This window comes from Panthera onca, chromosome A2 (assembly GCF_046562875.1).
Source record: "Panthera onca isolate mPanOnc1 chromosome A2, mPanOnc1 haplotype 2, whole genome shotgun sequence".
Classification (NCBI taxonomy): Eukaryota; Metazoa; Chordata; class Mammalia; order Carnivora; family Felidae; genus Panthera; species Panthera onca.
Window position 1 is genome coordinate 611,419 of NC_138340.1, and position 18,076 is coordinate 629,494.

Below are 18,076 nucleotides of genomic sequence, written 5' to 3' on the forward strand. Positions count from 1 at the left end.
CCCCTGGTCTCGGCTGGTGCTCCTGCCCCACTCCATCTGTGAGGGCTGTTTCTGGAGCTCCCCTCCCATTGATCTGTGTTGGCGTCAGATCCCCATTCCTGGGTGGGGGGGTGTCTCTAAGTGAGAACGTCCAGCTCGCTCCGATGCCAGAGCACACACAGCCCCAGGACCGTGCAGGCTCCGGCCCATTGTGCCCTCGGGAGGGGGTGGGCACGGAGGGGGTCAGGCCCCCCTGAGGGAGACTAAATGCGGGAGACTCTCTACCAGATGGGGTTGGTCCCAGAGCCAGGCTGGGACTCAGGATCTGTGCTGCAAAGACCACCCGTGCCCACGTCAGCTGGTGTGCCTTGACTGGATGCCACCCCGAGGCGCCCTGGTGGCAGATAGCATATGGGAAGGCAGAGGGACTGCCACTCGCTCCCGCCCCTCAGCGGTGCCAAGCCCAGACCCGTGGGAGGCGGACCCCGGTAGGACCTGCCAGCCTGGGCAAGTCCCGGCGAGGAGGCAGACAGCGGCTGGCAAGACCAGCTCAGGCAGGTGGTGGCCCAGGGAAGGTCTGCAAAAGTCCGCAGCGCTGGGTCAGAAGCAGGGAACACCATGCTCACAGTGGGAAAAGGCACACCCGGACACTTGGGACGCCCATCACCCTCACGTGAGAGCCCAGTAGCTCACCAGGCCACAGCAGCCATCTGTGGGTTGGGGGAGGACTCAGGTGGCAGCGTGGGGTCTGGCCTGGCTATGAGGACTGCTCTCTGCCCACCAGGACCTCCTATGGACTCTGCCCCATCCCGGGGCAGCTGGGGTCAGAGGTGACCGAGCCCGAGTCTGGCAGATAACGCCAGGAGAGGCTGGGCCACAGAAGCTGGCCGCCCGCTCCCTATGAAACAGCATGGAGCACGGACCCCTGCAGGCTGCCTGGGGTGGGGGCTGGGTAGGGGTGGGGGTTGCTGCGTGTCCTGGCTAAAATCTCTCTGGGACCGCATCTGAGGGTGGCCTTCCCAGAGGACGCCAACCAAGCCTGGTCAGAGTGACAACAGCACCTGAACCCATGAAGCTGGCAGCCCCGAGGGGCCCTGAGGGGTGGCCCTGCTTCCTAAAGGGAAAACGGTCACCAGCAGTAGGATGGGCAGGTGGGGAGGAGCCCCGATGAGGTGGGTGCTCAGGGGGACCATAGCCCTGCATGGGCTGCACACGGCGACCCCTGCCCACAAGGACCGCGTGGAGCCCGACCGGCACACCCGGCCGGAGACCAAGGTCAACGTCGGGGGTGACGAACCTCGTGGGCAGCGGGGGCCCCAGGTGTGACGGCATGAGCCAGACACTTTGCTCAGAGCCATCGTGGGATGAACCCGGCAGGGGGGACATCCTGCAGGAAGCCTGTCCAGTCCTCCTCCTGACCGCCTGCCCGGGGCTTCCACCGGAGAAGAGGTGGAGAAAGCGTGTCAGCCCAGTGGGGCCTAAGGAGAGTGAGAACCCGATTCACGCGGTGTCCCGATGGGGTCGTGGGACAGAACGAGGACACGGGAGGCCGAGGGATCTTTGGTCGATAATGATGTATGGGCGCCTGCCTGTCCCACCGACAGACGCACCGCGCTGAGGTGCGGTGTGAACAGGGGCCGGGGCGTGGGAACCGCGCTACCTTCAGTGACCGTGCGGGTCACGCTGCTCCAAGACAAAAGGTATTTAAGAGCAGGGATGGGGGCGCCTGGGTGGCTCAGTCAACTGAGCCAGCGACTCCTGATTTTGGCTCAGGTTGTGATCCCAGGATCCCCACAGAGCGAGTGAGTGGGCTTAGAGCTGGGCGTGGAGACTGCTCCCGAACTCTCTCTCCCTCTGCCCCCTCTCCCCTGCTCATCCTCACTCACCCTCTCTTAAAAAACAAAAACAAAAACAAAAAAACGGTGGGGATGCTGCCCTCAGCAGCCCTCACCTTGATTCTTGGGCCAAAGGGAGGCAGGGCCTCAAAGCGGGTCACCAAGAGTCCCTCCCAGCTCCACTCCCTATGAGGAGTTGGCGGCAGGATGGGGCAGGAGCTGACCCCACCCAGGGGCGGCTCACCCAGCAGCCCCCCTGTCGGGACCTGAGGCCCAGCAGCCACCAAGCAGACCTCCAAGACCAGCCAAATCCAAACGAACCCTCTGTGGGCGCCCCGCAAAGCGCCTGCCCCTCAGACCCCAGGCTCCCACCTGGCCCCATCCGCTGTGTCAGTGGGGCGGGAGCAAGCTGCTCATCCTGACAGTTTTGGGGGTCACCTGCTGTGGTTACTGTCTCGCAGCATTTTGGGGTTCCCCGCACCAGGCGAAGACCTGGCGGGACCCGGGGGAGCTGCCAAATAGTGGCCCCGCTCTGGCCACAGACCGCCGGGTGGGGACAGGATGGCCCCCACCCCAGACCTGCTCTGGGCCTTCCCTGGGGCGAGGGGGGGTTGCTGCACACACTCAGACCCTAGGAATGCCCTGCAGAGACAGGCTCTGTCACGCGGGCCCCGGGGAGGGGCTGGACCCCTTCCCGGAGCCCCGGGGGGCCGGAGGAGGGCCGGGGGGCCGGGGCGCTCCTACCTGGCCAATCGGAGCCCGAGCGGACGGCACTCCGCCAGCTCCGTCCCGGGGCACCCCGGACGCTGTCGAGGTCGGGCGCTGAGCCCCGGGGGCGGCAGGGCGCAGCCCGGAAGGTGCCGGCCGCGCACCTGCGCGCCCCAGGCCCCGCGGCCCCGCTCCGAGGACGCGGGCGGCCGCCTTCCCCGCCCGGAGCCCCGCGGGCGGCGCGGAGGGTTACCTTGTTGAGAGCCGCGAGGTGCAGCCAGAGCCGCAGCTGGGACATGGCGCGGCCGCGGCGGGTCCCGGGAAGGCGGCGGGCGGCTCCCTCCGGACCGCGGCCGCCCGGCCGCTCTCAGCCCGGCTGCATTTGCATGTTGGTTTAGTCACCGCCAGCGCCGACTTCCCCTAAGGCGGCTGACTTTCAGGAAATGATGGCCGCCTGGGAAGTCAGGGTGATTACTGGCAGAGCGAGAATTCCTGTACTGGGCGGAATCTAGCCACAGACCTCTCGGCGGGGCCGGGCCCCCGCCCGCCGGCTCGCACCCTGCCGCCCCGGCGCCCCCCACCGCCCACCCCGCCGCCGCCGCCGCCGCCGGGGGCCGGGGGAACGCGGGGGGCCCCTCCCGGCCGGCCCGCCTCGGTCTCCCCAGACCGCAGGGCGGCCGGTCCGGGCGCCCTAAGGCCCGGCCGGTGCCTCCATGCCCCCTCCGGGCAGCTCCCGGGCTTGGACAGGGGCCTTCACCAGCTGCCCCCAAGCACCCGGCAGCCGTCTCCGCTGCCTCGCTGGGCTCACGCCCCCCAGCCCCCGGCCTTTGCTCACGCTACCGCCTCACCTGGAGTGGGCGCGCCCCCTCGGGACCCCGGCCCCCACCGTGCTCCTTCTCCTGGAACTTTGCCAAGGGGTATGGCTGCCCCCGACACCCCCATTCTTTCCTCTCCGGGCCTGCGCCTGCACCCCTCGGCCCCGCACAGAGGGTGGGACACAGGCAGGGCTCACAGGCAGGGGGGTGTGAGGCCCTGGCGAACCCTGTGGGGTCAGGTGTCCTCTTCCCCGGGAAAACAACTGTTGCTTTTAGAAAACCCACTTTGGGGGCGCCTGGGTGGCTCAGTCGGTTAAGCGTCCGACTTCGGCTCAGGTCACGATCTCCCGGTTCGTGGGTTCGAGCCCCGCATCCGGCTCTGTGCTGACAGCTCGGAGCCAGGAGCCTGCTTCCGATTCCGTGGCTCCCTCTCTCTCTGCCCCTCCCCCACTGGGGTGTGCATGTGTGTGTGTGTGTGTGTGTGCGCGCGCGCGCGCGCGCATGCGTGTGTGTGCGTGCGCGCTCGTGCTCTCTCTCAAAAATAAATAAGCTTAAAAATTTTTTTAAAAGAAAAGAAAACCCACCCGGTAGGGTGTTTGTGCCACGTAGCCGTCACTTGGCTGAGAGGAGCAAGCTGGTGAGGCGAGCCTCGCAGCATAGGCTGGGGGGGCATGGACACACGAGGGGCTCTCGCTGGGGAGAGACCCCGGGCCGCGGGCCTGGTCAGGGACAATGAGGGACCGCGGGGTCCAATGCTGCAGACGCAACGAGGCCACCGTGGCTGCCCCTGTCCTGCCCGCACCTCACGGCCGGCAGATGCCCGAACCCCGACAACGGGAGGGGAGGGCCGGGCCTGGCTGGGCCCACCGCGTGTGCAGGGGAAGCGCAAAGGGCGACCAGCCGGTAGAGAGCCGCTCGGCACCGTCAGGCAACGAGCAAACGCAAACCGAAACCCGTGAGACATCACCTCCCGGCCGGCCGCCGGGACCGCGCCACTCGGCCGACTACGGCTAAGGGTCAGCGGAACTGGAGGAACCAGAACCCCGGCTGGCGGTGGGGACGAGAAGCGGGGCGGTCTGTCTGGAAGACAGGCTCGCGGTCAGTTCCTCGTCAGGTCGACCCCAGGGTCACCACACGACCCCGCGACCCCGCTGCCGGGTCCACACCCGAGAGACACGAACACTCACGTCCACGCAACCCCCACCCGCACGCCCACAAATGACCACGTCCCCCGTGCACGCGCACAGATGACCGGGTCCACCGCGCACACGCACGTCCCTCGGCCGCCAGCAGGGGCGAGGCAACCCCCCCCCCCCCCCCCCCCCACCGCGGACGAACCCTGAACACGCGACGCTCAGGGAGCCAACCAGACACGACAGGCCCCACGGGGTGTGAGTCCGACTGTGTGAAACGTCCAGGACGGGCTCATCCACGACGGGAAGGGAGCTCATGGGGGCCGGGGATGGGGAGGTGATGGCTGATGGGGACAGGGTTGCTTTTAGATGAGGAATGTTCTGGAATTAGAGGTGGTGGTTGCACAATTCTGTGAATTTACTTAAAAGAGTGGCTTTTACTATTTTTTTATGACAGTTTTTATTCTTTTTTTTTAAGTAGGCTCTACACCCAGTATGGGGCTTGAACTCACCACCCTGAGATCAAGAGTCATGCACTCTACCAGTGGAGCCAGCCAGGCGCCCCAAAAGCATGGATTTTAAGGCATGTGGATTCTCAGTTTTATTTTCATTTATTGATTTTTTAAAGTTCGTTTGTTTATTTATTTAGAGAGACACAGAGACAGTGTGAGCAAGGGAGGGACAGAGAGAGGGAGAGAATCCCAAGCAGGCTCCCGTGTCAGCACAGAGCCTGATGCCGGGCTTCAGCTGACGAACCGTGAGATCACGACCTGAGCCGAAACCAAGAGTTGCATGCTTAACCAACTGAGCCACCCGGGCGCCCCGACTCAGTTTTAAATGTGTATTTTTGAGAGACACACATGGGGCAGAGAAGGGGCCAGAAGATCCCAAGCAGGCTCCGTGCTGACAGCCCAACGCGGGGCTCGAACCTACAAACCGTTGAGATCGTGACCTGAGCCAAGTCGGACCCTCAACCGACTGAGCCCCCCAGGAGCCCCAGTTCTGACTCCGTTTAAAAATAATCACTGGGGGGGCACCTGGGTGGCGCAGTCGGTTAAGCCTCCGACTTCAGCCAGGTCACGATCTCGCGGTCCGTGAGTTCGAGCCCCGCGTCGGGCTCTGGGCCGACGGCTCAGAGCCTGGAGCCTGCTTCGGATTCTGTGTCTCCCTCTCTCTCTGCCCCTCCCCTGCTCACGCTCTGCCTCTCTCTGTCTCTCAATAATAAATAAACATTAAAAAAAACTTAAAAAAAAAAAAAAATAAAAAATAAAAAAAATAAAAATAATCACTGGGAACTGACATAAAAGATGAACGCAGTGCCTGGGCCAGGCTCTCGTTATTAGATTTAGCATAAAGTCCATCAAGTTTCCAGCACAGTTACTGACCTTTGAGTATCTGTCCCCCAAATCTCGGCACCTGACTGATGGGCAAGGGTGGCCCTGAGGAGACAGGGAAACCGGGTGGGGGTTCCCACACCAAGAAGTCAGCACCCTCAGGGCTGTCCTGCGCCGCCCCCCCCCCCCGCCCCCGCCCCCGGTGGCTGTAGGCTGTGCGGGTCTGCTACGTGTCTGGACAGGGGTGGAGGGGCCGAGGGGGGGGGGGGTGGGGTCTGGGCAGAGGCCCCGGCACCAGTGTGAGTGGGGTCGTGACCAGGGACGTGACTGGTTCCCTCCCCGTCTGGCTGCGTCTGGGCCGCAGTGCTGTCTGGCGGGACCCTCTCTCTGGCCCCAGACTGACCCTCTGCCCTGTGGCCAGGCCACGTACAGAGGGGCGGGCGAGGCCCAGCTGCCCCAGGATTCCCAAGACCCTCCCGGTCTGTTTTGGGCTCTCCCCTCCCCACTAGGCCCCCACAGCAAGCCCGTGCCCAGGTGGCCTGCGTGTCCTGACTTACGGCAGAGGGTGTGGTGGGCATTGCAGGCTCCCCTCAGGCACACTGCATTGCTGGAATGTTCCTGTTGAGGGGTGAATTGTGTCCCCCCCAAATGACATGTCCAAGTCTTGACCCCTAGTGCCTGTGGAGGGGACCTTATTTGGGTATAGAGTCTTTGCCAATACCATCAGTTAAGATAAGGTCGTACAGGAGTCAGGTGGGCCCAATGCGGTGACTGGTGTCCTTGTAGGAGGGAAATCCGGACACAGGTGCGTGGGGAGGCAACCATAGGCCGCGGGGGCAGGCGCCGCTGCAGGTGGCACAGGCCAAGGGACATCTGCAGCCCCCAGGACCCTCCCTCTGACCTCGGACTTGTGGCCCCAGAACTGGCGCCAGGTCTCCCTGCTTGCGGTGCTCTCTGGGGGCCGCCCCAGCTCCCACGGCCCCCTGAGACACTGCTGCCATAGCCCACTGTCGTGGGGACAGCAGCCCCCGCCAGAAAACTGACCCTGACCACCCTGTTGCCATCAGGAGAGGCTGGAGCTCTGCTCCCTGTGGCCAGACCCTGACCAAGGGCTTTTCTGCAGGCCTCACAGCCCCTCCCTCCCGTCCTCGTCCCTGTCCCCGGTTCCCGGTGTCCCAGTTTCTGTGCAGAGACCCTCTGGAGACACCTGTGCTCCCTGTGGCCACCTGTCTGCGGCCCTTAGTACAGACCACGGAGCGGGGCTTCCTTGGCCATGGCGCTCGGCATGGACCACGGAGCTGGGGGCGGGGGTGGGGCTGGGTTCTCGGCCGCGGCTCAGAGTGAACCGACGGGCTTCCTTTGAGAGGAAACCTCGCGCTCGCTCGGTTTGCCGATGCCGGTAACTCCTGGGAGCCTGCTGGCGGGGCGTGCCGGGCCTCCGATCCCTGCTGAGATCCATTTGCAGAGCGTCCGTGCCGCCCGCCCCTCACTGGAGAGCTGCTGAGAGTTCGCAAAGCACTTTTCTGAGCTGTGACCTCATCCTGGCTTCCCAGAAGCCCCAGGCCAGCAGACGGAAAGCGTCCTCACTGAGTGGATGCGGGACCCACCCGAGACGCCTGGACTCTCAGGGTGGACGCCCGCTCCAGTAACAGAGTGAGGGGGGCTCAGTGTGTAAAGAAGTGCCCTCCCCCAGAGTCCAGCTGAGACGTTAGGGGTCCAGGTGACCTTGGGAGGAGGGGTCGGGGCAGCCCCCACTCCCAGGGAACGCGTCTGCGGGGGGCGGGGGGGGGGGGGGGAAGCAGTGAGGATGAGCACTGGGGGTGTAGCAGGGAGGGTCGGGTGGTCACGCCCACAACCAGGACCCCAGATACCCGGGTGGGGAGAACGCGGGGGTTGGGAGGGCCGCGCTGCGACGTCGAGTCCTTCACCCGCCGCCACGACTTCAACATTTCCCCAAGCACCTCCCCCAATCAGATTCAGGTCCACAAAGAAGCCGGTTACCGATGTTCACAGCAGCACAATTCACAGTCACCCAAATCCACGCTGTGGGAGCAACCCAGATGCCCAATGAGGGATAAACGGACACCCACAACACATCCACCACGGACGCGCACGTCCACCGAGGACCGTGTCCACCGCGCACGCGCACGTCCCTCGGCCGCGAGCAGGAGCGAGGTTCCCGCCCCCGCCGCCCCGCGGACGGACCCCGAACACGCGACGCTCAGGGAGCGAACACGCGACGCTCAGGGAGGGAACCCGACTCGAGAAGCCACACGGGGTGTGAGTCCGCGTGTGTGAAACGTCCAGAACGGGCTCATCCACTGCCGGGAAGGGGGTTTCCTTTTGGGGTGATGGAACATTCTGGAATTACATGGAGGTGCTAGTTGCATAACCCGGTGAATTTGCTAAGTCAGTGAGTTGTGTGACACGCAAATCATATCTCACCTAAAAGTAAAGAACGAGTGAAAAGCCACGCACTCACACCCAACACACAGTGCTCCCGGGCGGTGGCAGACCCCACGTGGGGCCCCTCGACTATCCAGGTCGCTAACAGACGTGGGAGCCTCAGTGGCTCTGTGCCACGCACAGTGAGAAGGGGCCCTTCCCTGGGGAAGCAGGTGGCATGAAGGCTGAGGCAGGGACCTCAGGGAGTGGGCCTGGGCCATTCCTAGTGGCTACAAGGGAAGACACAGAGGGACAGAGGCTCCGACAGCCAACACAGAAGCAGCGGATAGCACCTGACCGTAGCCCGTGCTGTCGCCAACATGACTGAGTAAGGGAAGGCACAGCTCTCCCTACGGAAGACCTCCGGCTGATCGACACGGCGGAGCAAGGACAGAAACGTCTGCCAGCCAGACCCCGTGGCGGCCGTCACTGCAGGCAACGTCTACTGGCGCCTGGTGAAATCCACCCCCCTCCCCACCACAAGGGACCAGGGTCCCTGACGCACCCTCGCAGGGGGAGAGGGGAAAATGGCAGCGACCTGACAGTGGATGGGGGACAGGGAGGCGCGGGGCTGGAGGGCAGGACCGTCAGCGGTAAGGCACACCACCGCCAGCAGGCTTGGAAGTGACGCCCCAGGAGGACGCGGCGCCCCGTCTGCGGGACTCCTGTCAACAACACAGAACCCCTCCTTAGCGTGAGGGCCCCAGGCCAGCCCACGCAGGGGCCCTCGGCGGCGACCGACCAGCTCTCTACAGAGGCCTCGGGGCCCCAGCCCCGGCCCTCGGGTCAGTCACTGGTGCTGTGCGGGGGCTACTCTCTGCGCCGTGATAATGGACCGTGGTTCCAGAAGACAACAACGTGCCAGGACACTGGGCAAACGAGTGACAGTGTTCGAGGAGTGTTGGTACTGTTTTTGCAACCTCCCTATAAGCTAAAGTGCTTTAAAAGTCATCTCGTCACGAAAACCTTAACGAACAAACAGAAAAAGAGAGTATCAGACCTTAAATTTATAGATAACCCCTGGGTGCACGGGCCTTCCGAACTGGAACCTGGGCCCCCGGGCTCTGGGCCTCTGCAGGGGGCTCGTGGTTTGAACGCCAGGCCCGCCCCGCAGGGCAGAGCCACCTCAGAGTGGGGGTTAGCCTTGACCTCCTGCATTCCTGACAGCAGGGTCCCACAGGATGTGGGCCCCACCTGGGTGTCTATAAAACAGGAACCCTGGCATGCCTGATGGACTCAGCCAGTAGAGCATGCAACTCTTGATCTTGGGGTCATGAGTTCAAGCCCCATTTCGGACATACAGTTTACTTAAAAATAAAATTAAAATTAAGACAACAACAACAACAATAAAACAAGGACCCCACATAAAGGCGTGACCAACCTGCCACCAATGGTCCTGGGTCTGGGTCGGCTCATGTACAGAACCAGGGGAGGTTCCTGGTTCCTGGTACAGAACCCGGTACCCCTAACATCCAATGATTCAGCCCTAGGCACAACAGAAGGAACAAAGGCCCTCAGACAGCAAAGCCAGAGCCAAGACCAACCACAGGACTGGGAACCAACGCCATAAGCAGTCCCCGGGGAGATGGGCGTGGGATGCCGACCCCAAGGAACTGCTCCGTGCCCCAGAAGGACGTTGGGAGAGAAGCTTTCTCTTTGCAGGCAACAAGAGTCACACAGCTCCTCTCCTTTCTCTTTTTGCTTTGGCTGCTAGGAAACTCAGAGCTCAGGTTTAGTTAGGAGGAGGTACGTTAAGGCCTGCAGGCCCACGTCCACTCCTTGCCCCAGCCCAGCTCTGGCTTTTCTATTCCAATTTCTTCTGACTTCTACAACAGTGGGGACATTTCGAGAGTGTGCCAGGGGCCACGTGAGGGCTTCACATGGTCCATCAGATTCCTCTTGCCACTGTAATGAACTACCACAAACCTCATGGCTTAAAATAGCACACGCTTATTACCTTATGGTCCTGGAAACCAGAAGTCCAAAACGGAGAGCTATGTTCCTCCCCGGGGCCCCAGGGACAGCCCTCTCCCCCCTTTTATGGCTTCCAGAGGGGGCGCATCCTGGGACCACAGCCCCTCCTCATCCTCACGGCCAGCAGCGCGGGGTCTGCCTGTCTCTCTGCCTCTGACCCTCTGCCTCCCTCTCGAGAGGGCCTTGTGAGGCCTCCGGGCCCCCCGGAGCACCCAGGGTTACCCCCGCCTCGGGGGCCTTGACGAGGTCCCCTCTGCTGCGTGAGGGGACAGGTCCCCAGTCCCACGATCAGGACGGGGACGTCTTTGAGGCTGTCCCTTTGCCTGTCACCATGGTGATGTTATTTGGTCAGTTAGGAACGGAGGGTGTCTGCGGTGGGTCCACTGGCTGAGGCACAGCTGTGAAGGGCCTCGAATGCCAAGCTCGGTCTGGCCCCTTCCTGTCCTCGCTCACAGGCCCAGGGGTCACGAGGGAGGTGATGGAGACCCACAGGGCCTCAAGACCCTTCACTGCATCTGAACTTTGGTCTCACATCTGTCAATCCCACGCTTGGCACGGGGTGAGATTTTGTTTGAAGAAGCGGCTTTAGAAAAAAGATCTGGGCTCAAGGTGCCCCCGGCAGGGTAGGCTCCCGCCACATTCAGCAGATGCTCAGTAGGTATCCGTGGGATGGAGGCAGCTGAGCTCCCCTGCACGTGACGAGAAACGGGCGCGGTGGCCCCGAGGGGGTCTTGGTGGAAGAAAGCGTGTCTGCTCCGGGCAGAGCCAGGAGCAGCTGTGCAAGCCGAGTACACGAGACACCGTCGGGGGACTGGGGCCAGGGCGGCGGCGGGGGGGCTACTGGGGCGGGGCCTGCGTGCACCCGAGCCTCAGCTTCCCCGTCCGTGCGGCAGGTGACGCCCCAGCGTGGGCGTCAGCATCACGGGACGCCACGTCTGGATGTGGAGCTGTGTCGGGGACACGTGCGGAGGAACTTCATCGGGGCTCAGAGCCAGGCAGGGCCGCCAGCCCCGAGGCACGGCAGGCCAGAGAGGGTCTCGGGCCGCGGACGGACCAGCTGCGTCCCGGGCTGGGCGACGGCGGCCGCCAAACAGAGGGGCCGGGGCATCCCTTGCGGGACGGGGCCCCGTCCACGGGGCCCTCCCATCCCCCTCCCACTGACTCCTCACCCTGGGAGGTCTGGGGGCCAGAGGAGGCCGGCGTGCGCCCCCAAGGGCCAGGGGGGCCCCTGTGCTCCCATCTCCTCCAGGCCTGGCCAAGTCGTTTCCTGGGCGGCCACAAAGCGTCCCAGATGGAGAGGGAGGACTTAACACACCGGTGTGCCCCAATGGCCCTGCGGGGGAGACACCCCAGGTCAAGGTGTCACGGGCCGCGATCCCTGGGAGGCTCCAGGGGAGGCCCCTCCTGCCTCGCCCAGCTCCTGGCATCCCTGCTCGTGGCCGCGTGGCTCACTCTGCCTCGGGGTCACGTGCTTCCTCTGTGTCTGTCTCTCCTCCTTTAGGGTTAGGGCCATCGTGATCTGGGATCACCTCATCTCCATCTTCAGCGAAATGACACCCACAGAGACCCTGTTTCCAAAAACGGTCTCATTCCGAGGCTCTGGGTGGACCCGGATTTGGGGGACACTGGTCCAGGCTCCAGATCCCTGCCCGGCCAGGCCGCGTGGACAACGGCCAGCCTCCTGAACTGCGCTTGTCTGGCTCTAGCGGGTTTGAGCTGACAGGTCCGAGCCACAGCCTCCCAGACTGCCACCCCCACAGGCCCCCACTTTACAGGGAAAACAGGCTCAGGGGAGCTGAGCCTCTGGGGCCCTCCAAGCTGGCCGGTTCCCAAACTGCGTGCCACAGCGAAACCACTGGGGCCATGGATTCCAAACTTCCCAGGGAGACCACGCTGCCCGGCTGCTGCCAGCCCCAGCTTCCGATCGCCCTGGGCTCCTTCCCACGAATCTTCTTGCGGGGCCCGGTGTCCGGGCCACCAGAGAAGTCGCGTGCCATTAGAGACGCCTGCCGGGGAGGGTCCCCCCGATTCTCCAAAAAAAGAGATCACACGTATCTCTTCCTTCGGTTTGGGTGGGTGACGCTCTCCAAATAGCTGCTGTCTGGGGACATAAATGCCAACAACGGGGTTTGTGCCGGACGGAACGTCGTTCTGGCCAGGGGCGCGGGGAACACGGCGGACCCTTGCCGAGACGCTAAGTAAGGCACCCAGACGGAGCAGGCGCGGGGGCCTCTGCCCAGGAGAGGAAGGCGCTAAGGTCTGGGAAAAGCGGATCAGATGCTCCATGGTACCGCCCCACAACCCACGGCGGGGGCGTGAGCAGCACGCGGACAGGTGTGGCCCTTAGCCCAGCTCTCGCGCTGCCCGGAAGCCGCCCTGACAGGCCCACGCGGGCGTGGCTGTGAGTCGGGAGCCCTCAGGCCAGGCCTGCAGTAGAGGGGAGCACTGGCTATTCCCAAGTACAAGCCGGGGCTCCATGCGGCCCTGAGCCCAGCCCGGGGCCCGGCCAAGGCCACCAGTGCGTGGCACGGGCCTCCGGGAGCACGTGGGGATCGAAGGGTGACTCTGGCTCCAGGTCCCTACCTGAGGAAAGTCGCCTGTCTTTGGCAGGAAGCTGGGGGTGGCGGCAGAAGGTCCGCAGCTGGTGTCCGCGCAGGGCTGGCTGACGATGAAGGAGGCGGAGTTCATGAACTGGCTGCGGGCAGACAGGGAAGGTCAGCCATCGGGAGCCTAAGGGAGGGCTCTGGCATCCGAGACACTCAGCTCGGAGCAGAGGCCCCCGTGCCCCCGTCCCGGAACACAGTGCCCCGGAGAGACCTCAAGCCTCTGGCTCCGTGCTCTGGGTCCTTTCCATAGGCCATTCCTCGGCCTGGTTGTGGGCCCGCTCCCCCAGCAAACTCCTACTGACTCTTCAAAACCCAGGTCGCCATTGCCCTCTGCAGGCAAGTGCCCTCCCCACTCCTTTGCCCCCAAAGCTCTCCCCCGCTGCCCAGGGCCACCCCCTGCCCAGAGGGTACCCACAGAGCCCTCCCAGGATCCTTCATCCCTCCCACCTTTGCCCTTTTTCCTGGCGGGCTCTTTCTAAGACAAGTCACGGCCGGTCAGTCTCGGCTGCCTCCGTGTGGCCAGGGCGCAGCCCACGGCCCCCTCAGCAGGACACTGAAGCCCCTCACTTGCCACGAGCTCTAGTTTTGTTTAACCAGTGGCTGCAGAGCCACGGAAGGCCTCGAGGGCACTGTGGCCACCCAGCGGGACGTGGCGGGGCTTGCCCGGACCCTGGAGGCCAGAGGAACTTACTGGCTTTCGCTGGAGAAGGCTGGGTACGGCGTGGGCGAGAAGGGGCTCCACCACGGGTAGTGCAGCATGGTGTTCTGGAACAGACCAAGAGCGTCAGGAGGGGCCGCCCTGTGGAAGGGGCGGGGGGCTCCTCAGTGAGGAGGGGGTGAGGACTCTGCGACCCCGTCCAGGTAGAAACGTCACCCTGTGGCGTCCCACCTGGGTCACCTAGGAGTCACTTAACCACCTGACAGCTCGGGGCCTCAGTCTGCCCATCGGCATGGGAGAGCCCACCGAGGGGAACTCGTCCACACCCGTGAAGGGCTCGGGCCCGGGGCCTGGTGTGCCGCTGCTGTAGGCCTCTCTGTGGGCAGGGCGGGGGTGGGTAGGTGTGACCCACCTCCGGACTGGAGTGCCTCGAGAACCCCTGAAGGGGCCTGGGCAGCCCATCCGAGGGTCTGACCGGGAGCCCCCATTTCACACAGGATCCAGGCGTGCTGGTGGGCCAGGGACTCTGCATGGAGGCCCCCCGTTCTAGAAAGCGCAGGGTGGGACTGGGCGAGAAGCAAGGCCTCATGAGCTCCCCCCTCCAATCCAGCCCCGAGGGAGGCGCCCGTGTGGCAAAGAGGACTTCGTTAGAGGGGCTCCCACCAGCGCCAAGGACCGGTCCCCGCCCCAGCCCCCTCCCGGGACGGGGGAGAAGGGACAAGAGCCTGGCCTTCTGAGAACTCCCTCTGGCCAAGGGTGTTCCTGGAAACCCCCAAGCCTGTCTGGCCCAAGAGTGCAGCACAGGTAGGGGTCCTGGGGAGCCTGCTTTGAGAAACACTGATGGCAGGCTGGAAGAATGAGCCTGAGGTCAGCGGGGACTTGAGGGGCCCTGCACTGGGCTCTGACCGGACCGACTCAGAGTGGAGGGCTGTGGACACTCACGCCCCCCGCCTTCCGTACGAAAGAAGTGGCTCGTCCCACCTTGACACACAGCCTGCCGAGCAGGGGTCCCTCCCCTAACCCACAATGCGGCCCACATGGGACCATGTCGGGGAGGTCCCCGACCAGCGGTGGGGAGAGGCCTGCTGGCGGCCGTCACTGTCCCCTACTCGTCCTAGCTGGTTCTGCCAGACGGCACGTCCAGAGACAGAAGCGCAGCGGCCTTCCCGCTGGTCCACGCGGGTCCTGCTCCTCAGCGAGGCCGCCGGGAACCGATCCCGCAGCCACCGCTTCCTCCCGCTCACGGGACCCGTGAACGACAGCTGGCCCGGAACCAGCCCAGATGGCGGGGAGACCAGGCGCCCTTCTACGTATGGCACCTGTGTCTGGGAGGGAGGAGCCGGCCCTGACTTCCCATCACTGTGCGTTTCCCCCCAACACCCCACCCCTGCAGGGCGGTCGGTGGCCAGACGTCCAGCTGCAGAGAGCCAGAACTTAGGAAGGAGAGACGCACGCCCCGCGAAGGGGCTGTGCCTGCTCTTCTGGCGTCTGCCCGGGCTGTAAGATAAGAGCAGCTCCAGCACGAAGGCTGGAGGAATCATGGAGGAATCGCCGTGGAAGCCTCCGGAAGGCTCCCCCTCCGGGGCACTCCCGGAACACTTCCACAGCAGAGACCATACTCGGCCGCTTCAATGAACTGGCATAGAGCATCCCAGGCGCACACGTGGCACCGTGGGCACACAGCAGGCAGGGCCGGCCTCAAGGCTTCAGGGGGCTCCCGGCGGTGGAGGGCCTTCATTTACTCAACCTTCTCCGCCGCACCCAGAACCCCAGGTCTTCTAGGACCTTGGGGCTTCAGCCAGGAAGCCGGAGGGTGGGAGGTCACTCCTCCCCCAGCTCAGGGGCACCACACAGCTGCCAATCAGAGCCCACCTCGGTCTTTCCCACTTGAGGCCGGAAGGGTGGCCACACCTTTAGAGGGCAGGCCCCTGGGTCATGATTGGTCCAGAGAGGAGCCCCTGAACCCAGCCAGCCAATCAGAGGTTTCCTTGGGATTTTCCACTTAAGGCCAGAGGTACGTCTTTGCCTTTAGAGGGCAGGCCCCTGGGACATGATCGGTCCAGAGATGGATGCCTGACCCCTACCAGCCCATTCGAGCCTGCCTGGGGATTTCAGGTGGAGACGGAGAGGCTGGCCTCTCCTGGGGAGAGGCAGGCCCTGGGACATTAACCCAAGGCTGCCCAGGCCACCTGGAAGCTGATGTAAAAAGAGAACACTTTCACTAGGGCAGCAGATAAAATAAGGCTGCCACATAAAATACAGGGTGTCCAGTGAAATTGGCATTTCTGATAAACGACAAACAATTTTTAGTGTAAATGTTGCATAGAACACACACGCTAAAATGTCACTTGCGTTTACGTGAAACTTACGTTTCATTCAATGTCTGCGGTTTCAGTTGCTAAATGTGGCCACCTCAATGACACTGGCAGTCCTGGGGTAGGTCTCCTTCTCCTGACGGTGGCTCAGCCCAGCCAGGACAGATGAAGGGGAGTGGCACCAAGTATCCTGACCACACCGACCACATACACGCTCAGCGTCAGCGGGAGCTGCACCCAGAGTGGCCCGGGTAGGGGGCAGCCCTCACAGCTGGTAGCCCACCAGGGACAGGCTCAGTGTACAGCCTGGGGAGGAGTGGCCCAGCCTCAGAAAGAGCCAGAGTCGGGCTCGGAGAGGCACATCCCTTGCCATGGGTCCCCACGGCAGCCCAGGCGTGCCCCCTCCTCCCCGTCGGCATACGGGCCACCATCGAGAGGGTGTGGCCCCAGCCCAGAATCTGTGACCCTACCCAGTGCTCCTTCCGACCCAGGAATTGATTCAGAAGGACACCCTCCTGCCCAATCCATGGGGACGGGGGGGGGGGGGGGGCACACAGTGCTATTTATAGCAGCAGAAAACTGGAATCACCCCAAAGGCCCAACAATAGGGAAATCATTAAGCAAGTTATGGGATGCCGACAAGAAGGAGTCCTGCAGCGCTGTTAAGAATGACAAAAGCACGCTCTGAGACTACAAAGTGGCGGGACATAGAGCCCACACACTGACTGCCAGGGGCCAGATGGCACGTGGGGAACAGGAAGGCATCGCCATGACGACGCGGGCAGAAGTTCAGAGGGGAGCAGGGGGACACGGAGGGTCAGGGGACGTGTGGACACAGCTCCAACAGGAAAGGGAGAGAGAGGAGGCACACGGTGACGTCTGGGACCCTGGCCAGAGGCGCTGGACGTCAGCCGAGGCCTGGAAGTGTTACCTTCGGGGGTAACTCATTTCTGCCTTCCCCAGACTGATGGCTCACCTACACAACTTGTGTCTCGCGCCTCTTACGTGAGGGTACCACGTGGGCACATCTGGACGGAGACTGAATTCTGCTTTCCCAGGTTCCTCCTGATGGTTCTGGGCATCGGGCCCTGAGCTAGCCTGACCCCAGCGGCCCACTTCCCGGCTCCTCTCAAACCCAGGCTCGATCCTTGCTCTCTCTTGCCACCCGGCCCTCTTCCCGGCCCCAAACCAGCAGGACCGAGGGGCAGACGGCAGCTGACGCTTTCCTGAAGGAGGGACCCCGTGGCAGCCCCAGCCACGTGCACCCCTTGCCACTGTGTCCCGACACCCTTCTCCCTCCCTTCCCGGCAGCTCGAGTCTCTCTACTCAGAAACACCATTTGCTTTTCCACAGGAGAAAGAACCCTGGTTTCGCCCCAGAAACTGGGAGCGGGGGGGCTCCAGGCCTGACTTGGTGCACAATTCTGAACCCTTCTCTCCACGGGGCCCTTTGCAGCTGCTGGGACCTGTGGTGGTTTTACTACTTGAGATACTTCACTAGCTGTCAGGACCTAGGAGCAACTGAGACGCCCTCCAGCAGGTAAACCGGTCCATAAACACGCAGTGGCCCGGCCCAGACGAGGGAATGTTACTCGGCACTAAAAACGGGCCATCGAGCCGCACAGAGACACGGGGGAGCCTCAGACGCACAGCACTCGGTGACAGAAGCCAGGCTGAGGAGGCGACACACGGGGTGGTTCCCAGTCCGGGATGCTCTGGACGAGGCAGGACCGCGGAGGCACGGCTGCCGGGGTGGGGGAGGGTGAATGGGAGGAGCACAGGAGTTTCAGGGCCGTGGGTCTACTCCGGACGACACGGTGGTGGTGGGCAGGTGTCCGTGACATTCGTCCGAACCCACGGGGTGTGCTGCACCGGGAGCGACCTCGTGTCCGCTGTGGACCGTGGTTCGTCACGTTCGGTGCTGGCTCATCCGTTGTGATAACTCAGCAGGGTCGCCAATGAAAACCGTTATCGATGGGGAAAGTGGGAGAGGTGGAAACTTTCTGTCCAATTTTTCTATAAACCCTAAACTGCTTAAGACACAAAGTCCATTAAATTGAAAATAGGAAACCTTGGTAAAAAAGTCCACGTCACAGAGGCCCCAGCCCCTGTCCTGCAGGGAAGGCGGCGGCAGCCCAGGCCCGAGCGTCTCCCTGAGGGCCCATCACGGCCTTGGCAAACAGACCTGACGGCACCCCGAGGCGTCCCCCTGCCGGGCCGGGGACTGGGACGTCTGCTCGAGGCCCTGGAAAGGGGAGCTGCGGCCGCACCCGAC

At 63.5% G+C, this 18,076-nt stretch overlaps 1 protein-coding gene across 10 annotated transcripts in view; it reads right to left on the reverse strand.

The window, feature by feature from the left end:
* The window catches only part of SBNO2 (strawberry notch homolog 2), a 50,499-nt gene that overhangs the window by 17,894 nt on the left and 14,529 nt on the right, over positions 1-18,076 (reverse strand). For 4 of the 10 annotated variants that reach the window (XM_081791064.1, XM_081791067.1, XM_081791065.1 and 1 more), the window contains exons 3-5: positions 13,521-13,594; positions 12,807-12,918; positions 5,856-5,909 (exon numbers count right to left, since the gene is read on the reverse strand). In XM_081791064.1, the coding sequence (XP_081647190.1) occupies positions 5,856-5,909; positions 12,807-12,918; positions 13,521-13,594 (240 nt within the window). Of the gene's footprint in view, positions 1-2,775; positions 3,041-5,855; positions 5,910-6,361; positions 6,483-7,805; positions 8,020-12,806; positions 12,919-13,520; positions 13,595-15,856; positions 16,090-18,076 lie in introns of those variants that run through there. The other 6 variants (XM_078443749.2, XM_081791066.1, XM_081791068.1 and 3 more) reach the window with 5 other exon arrangements.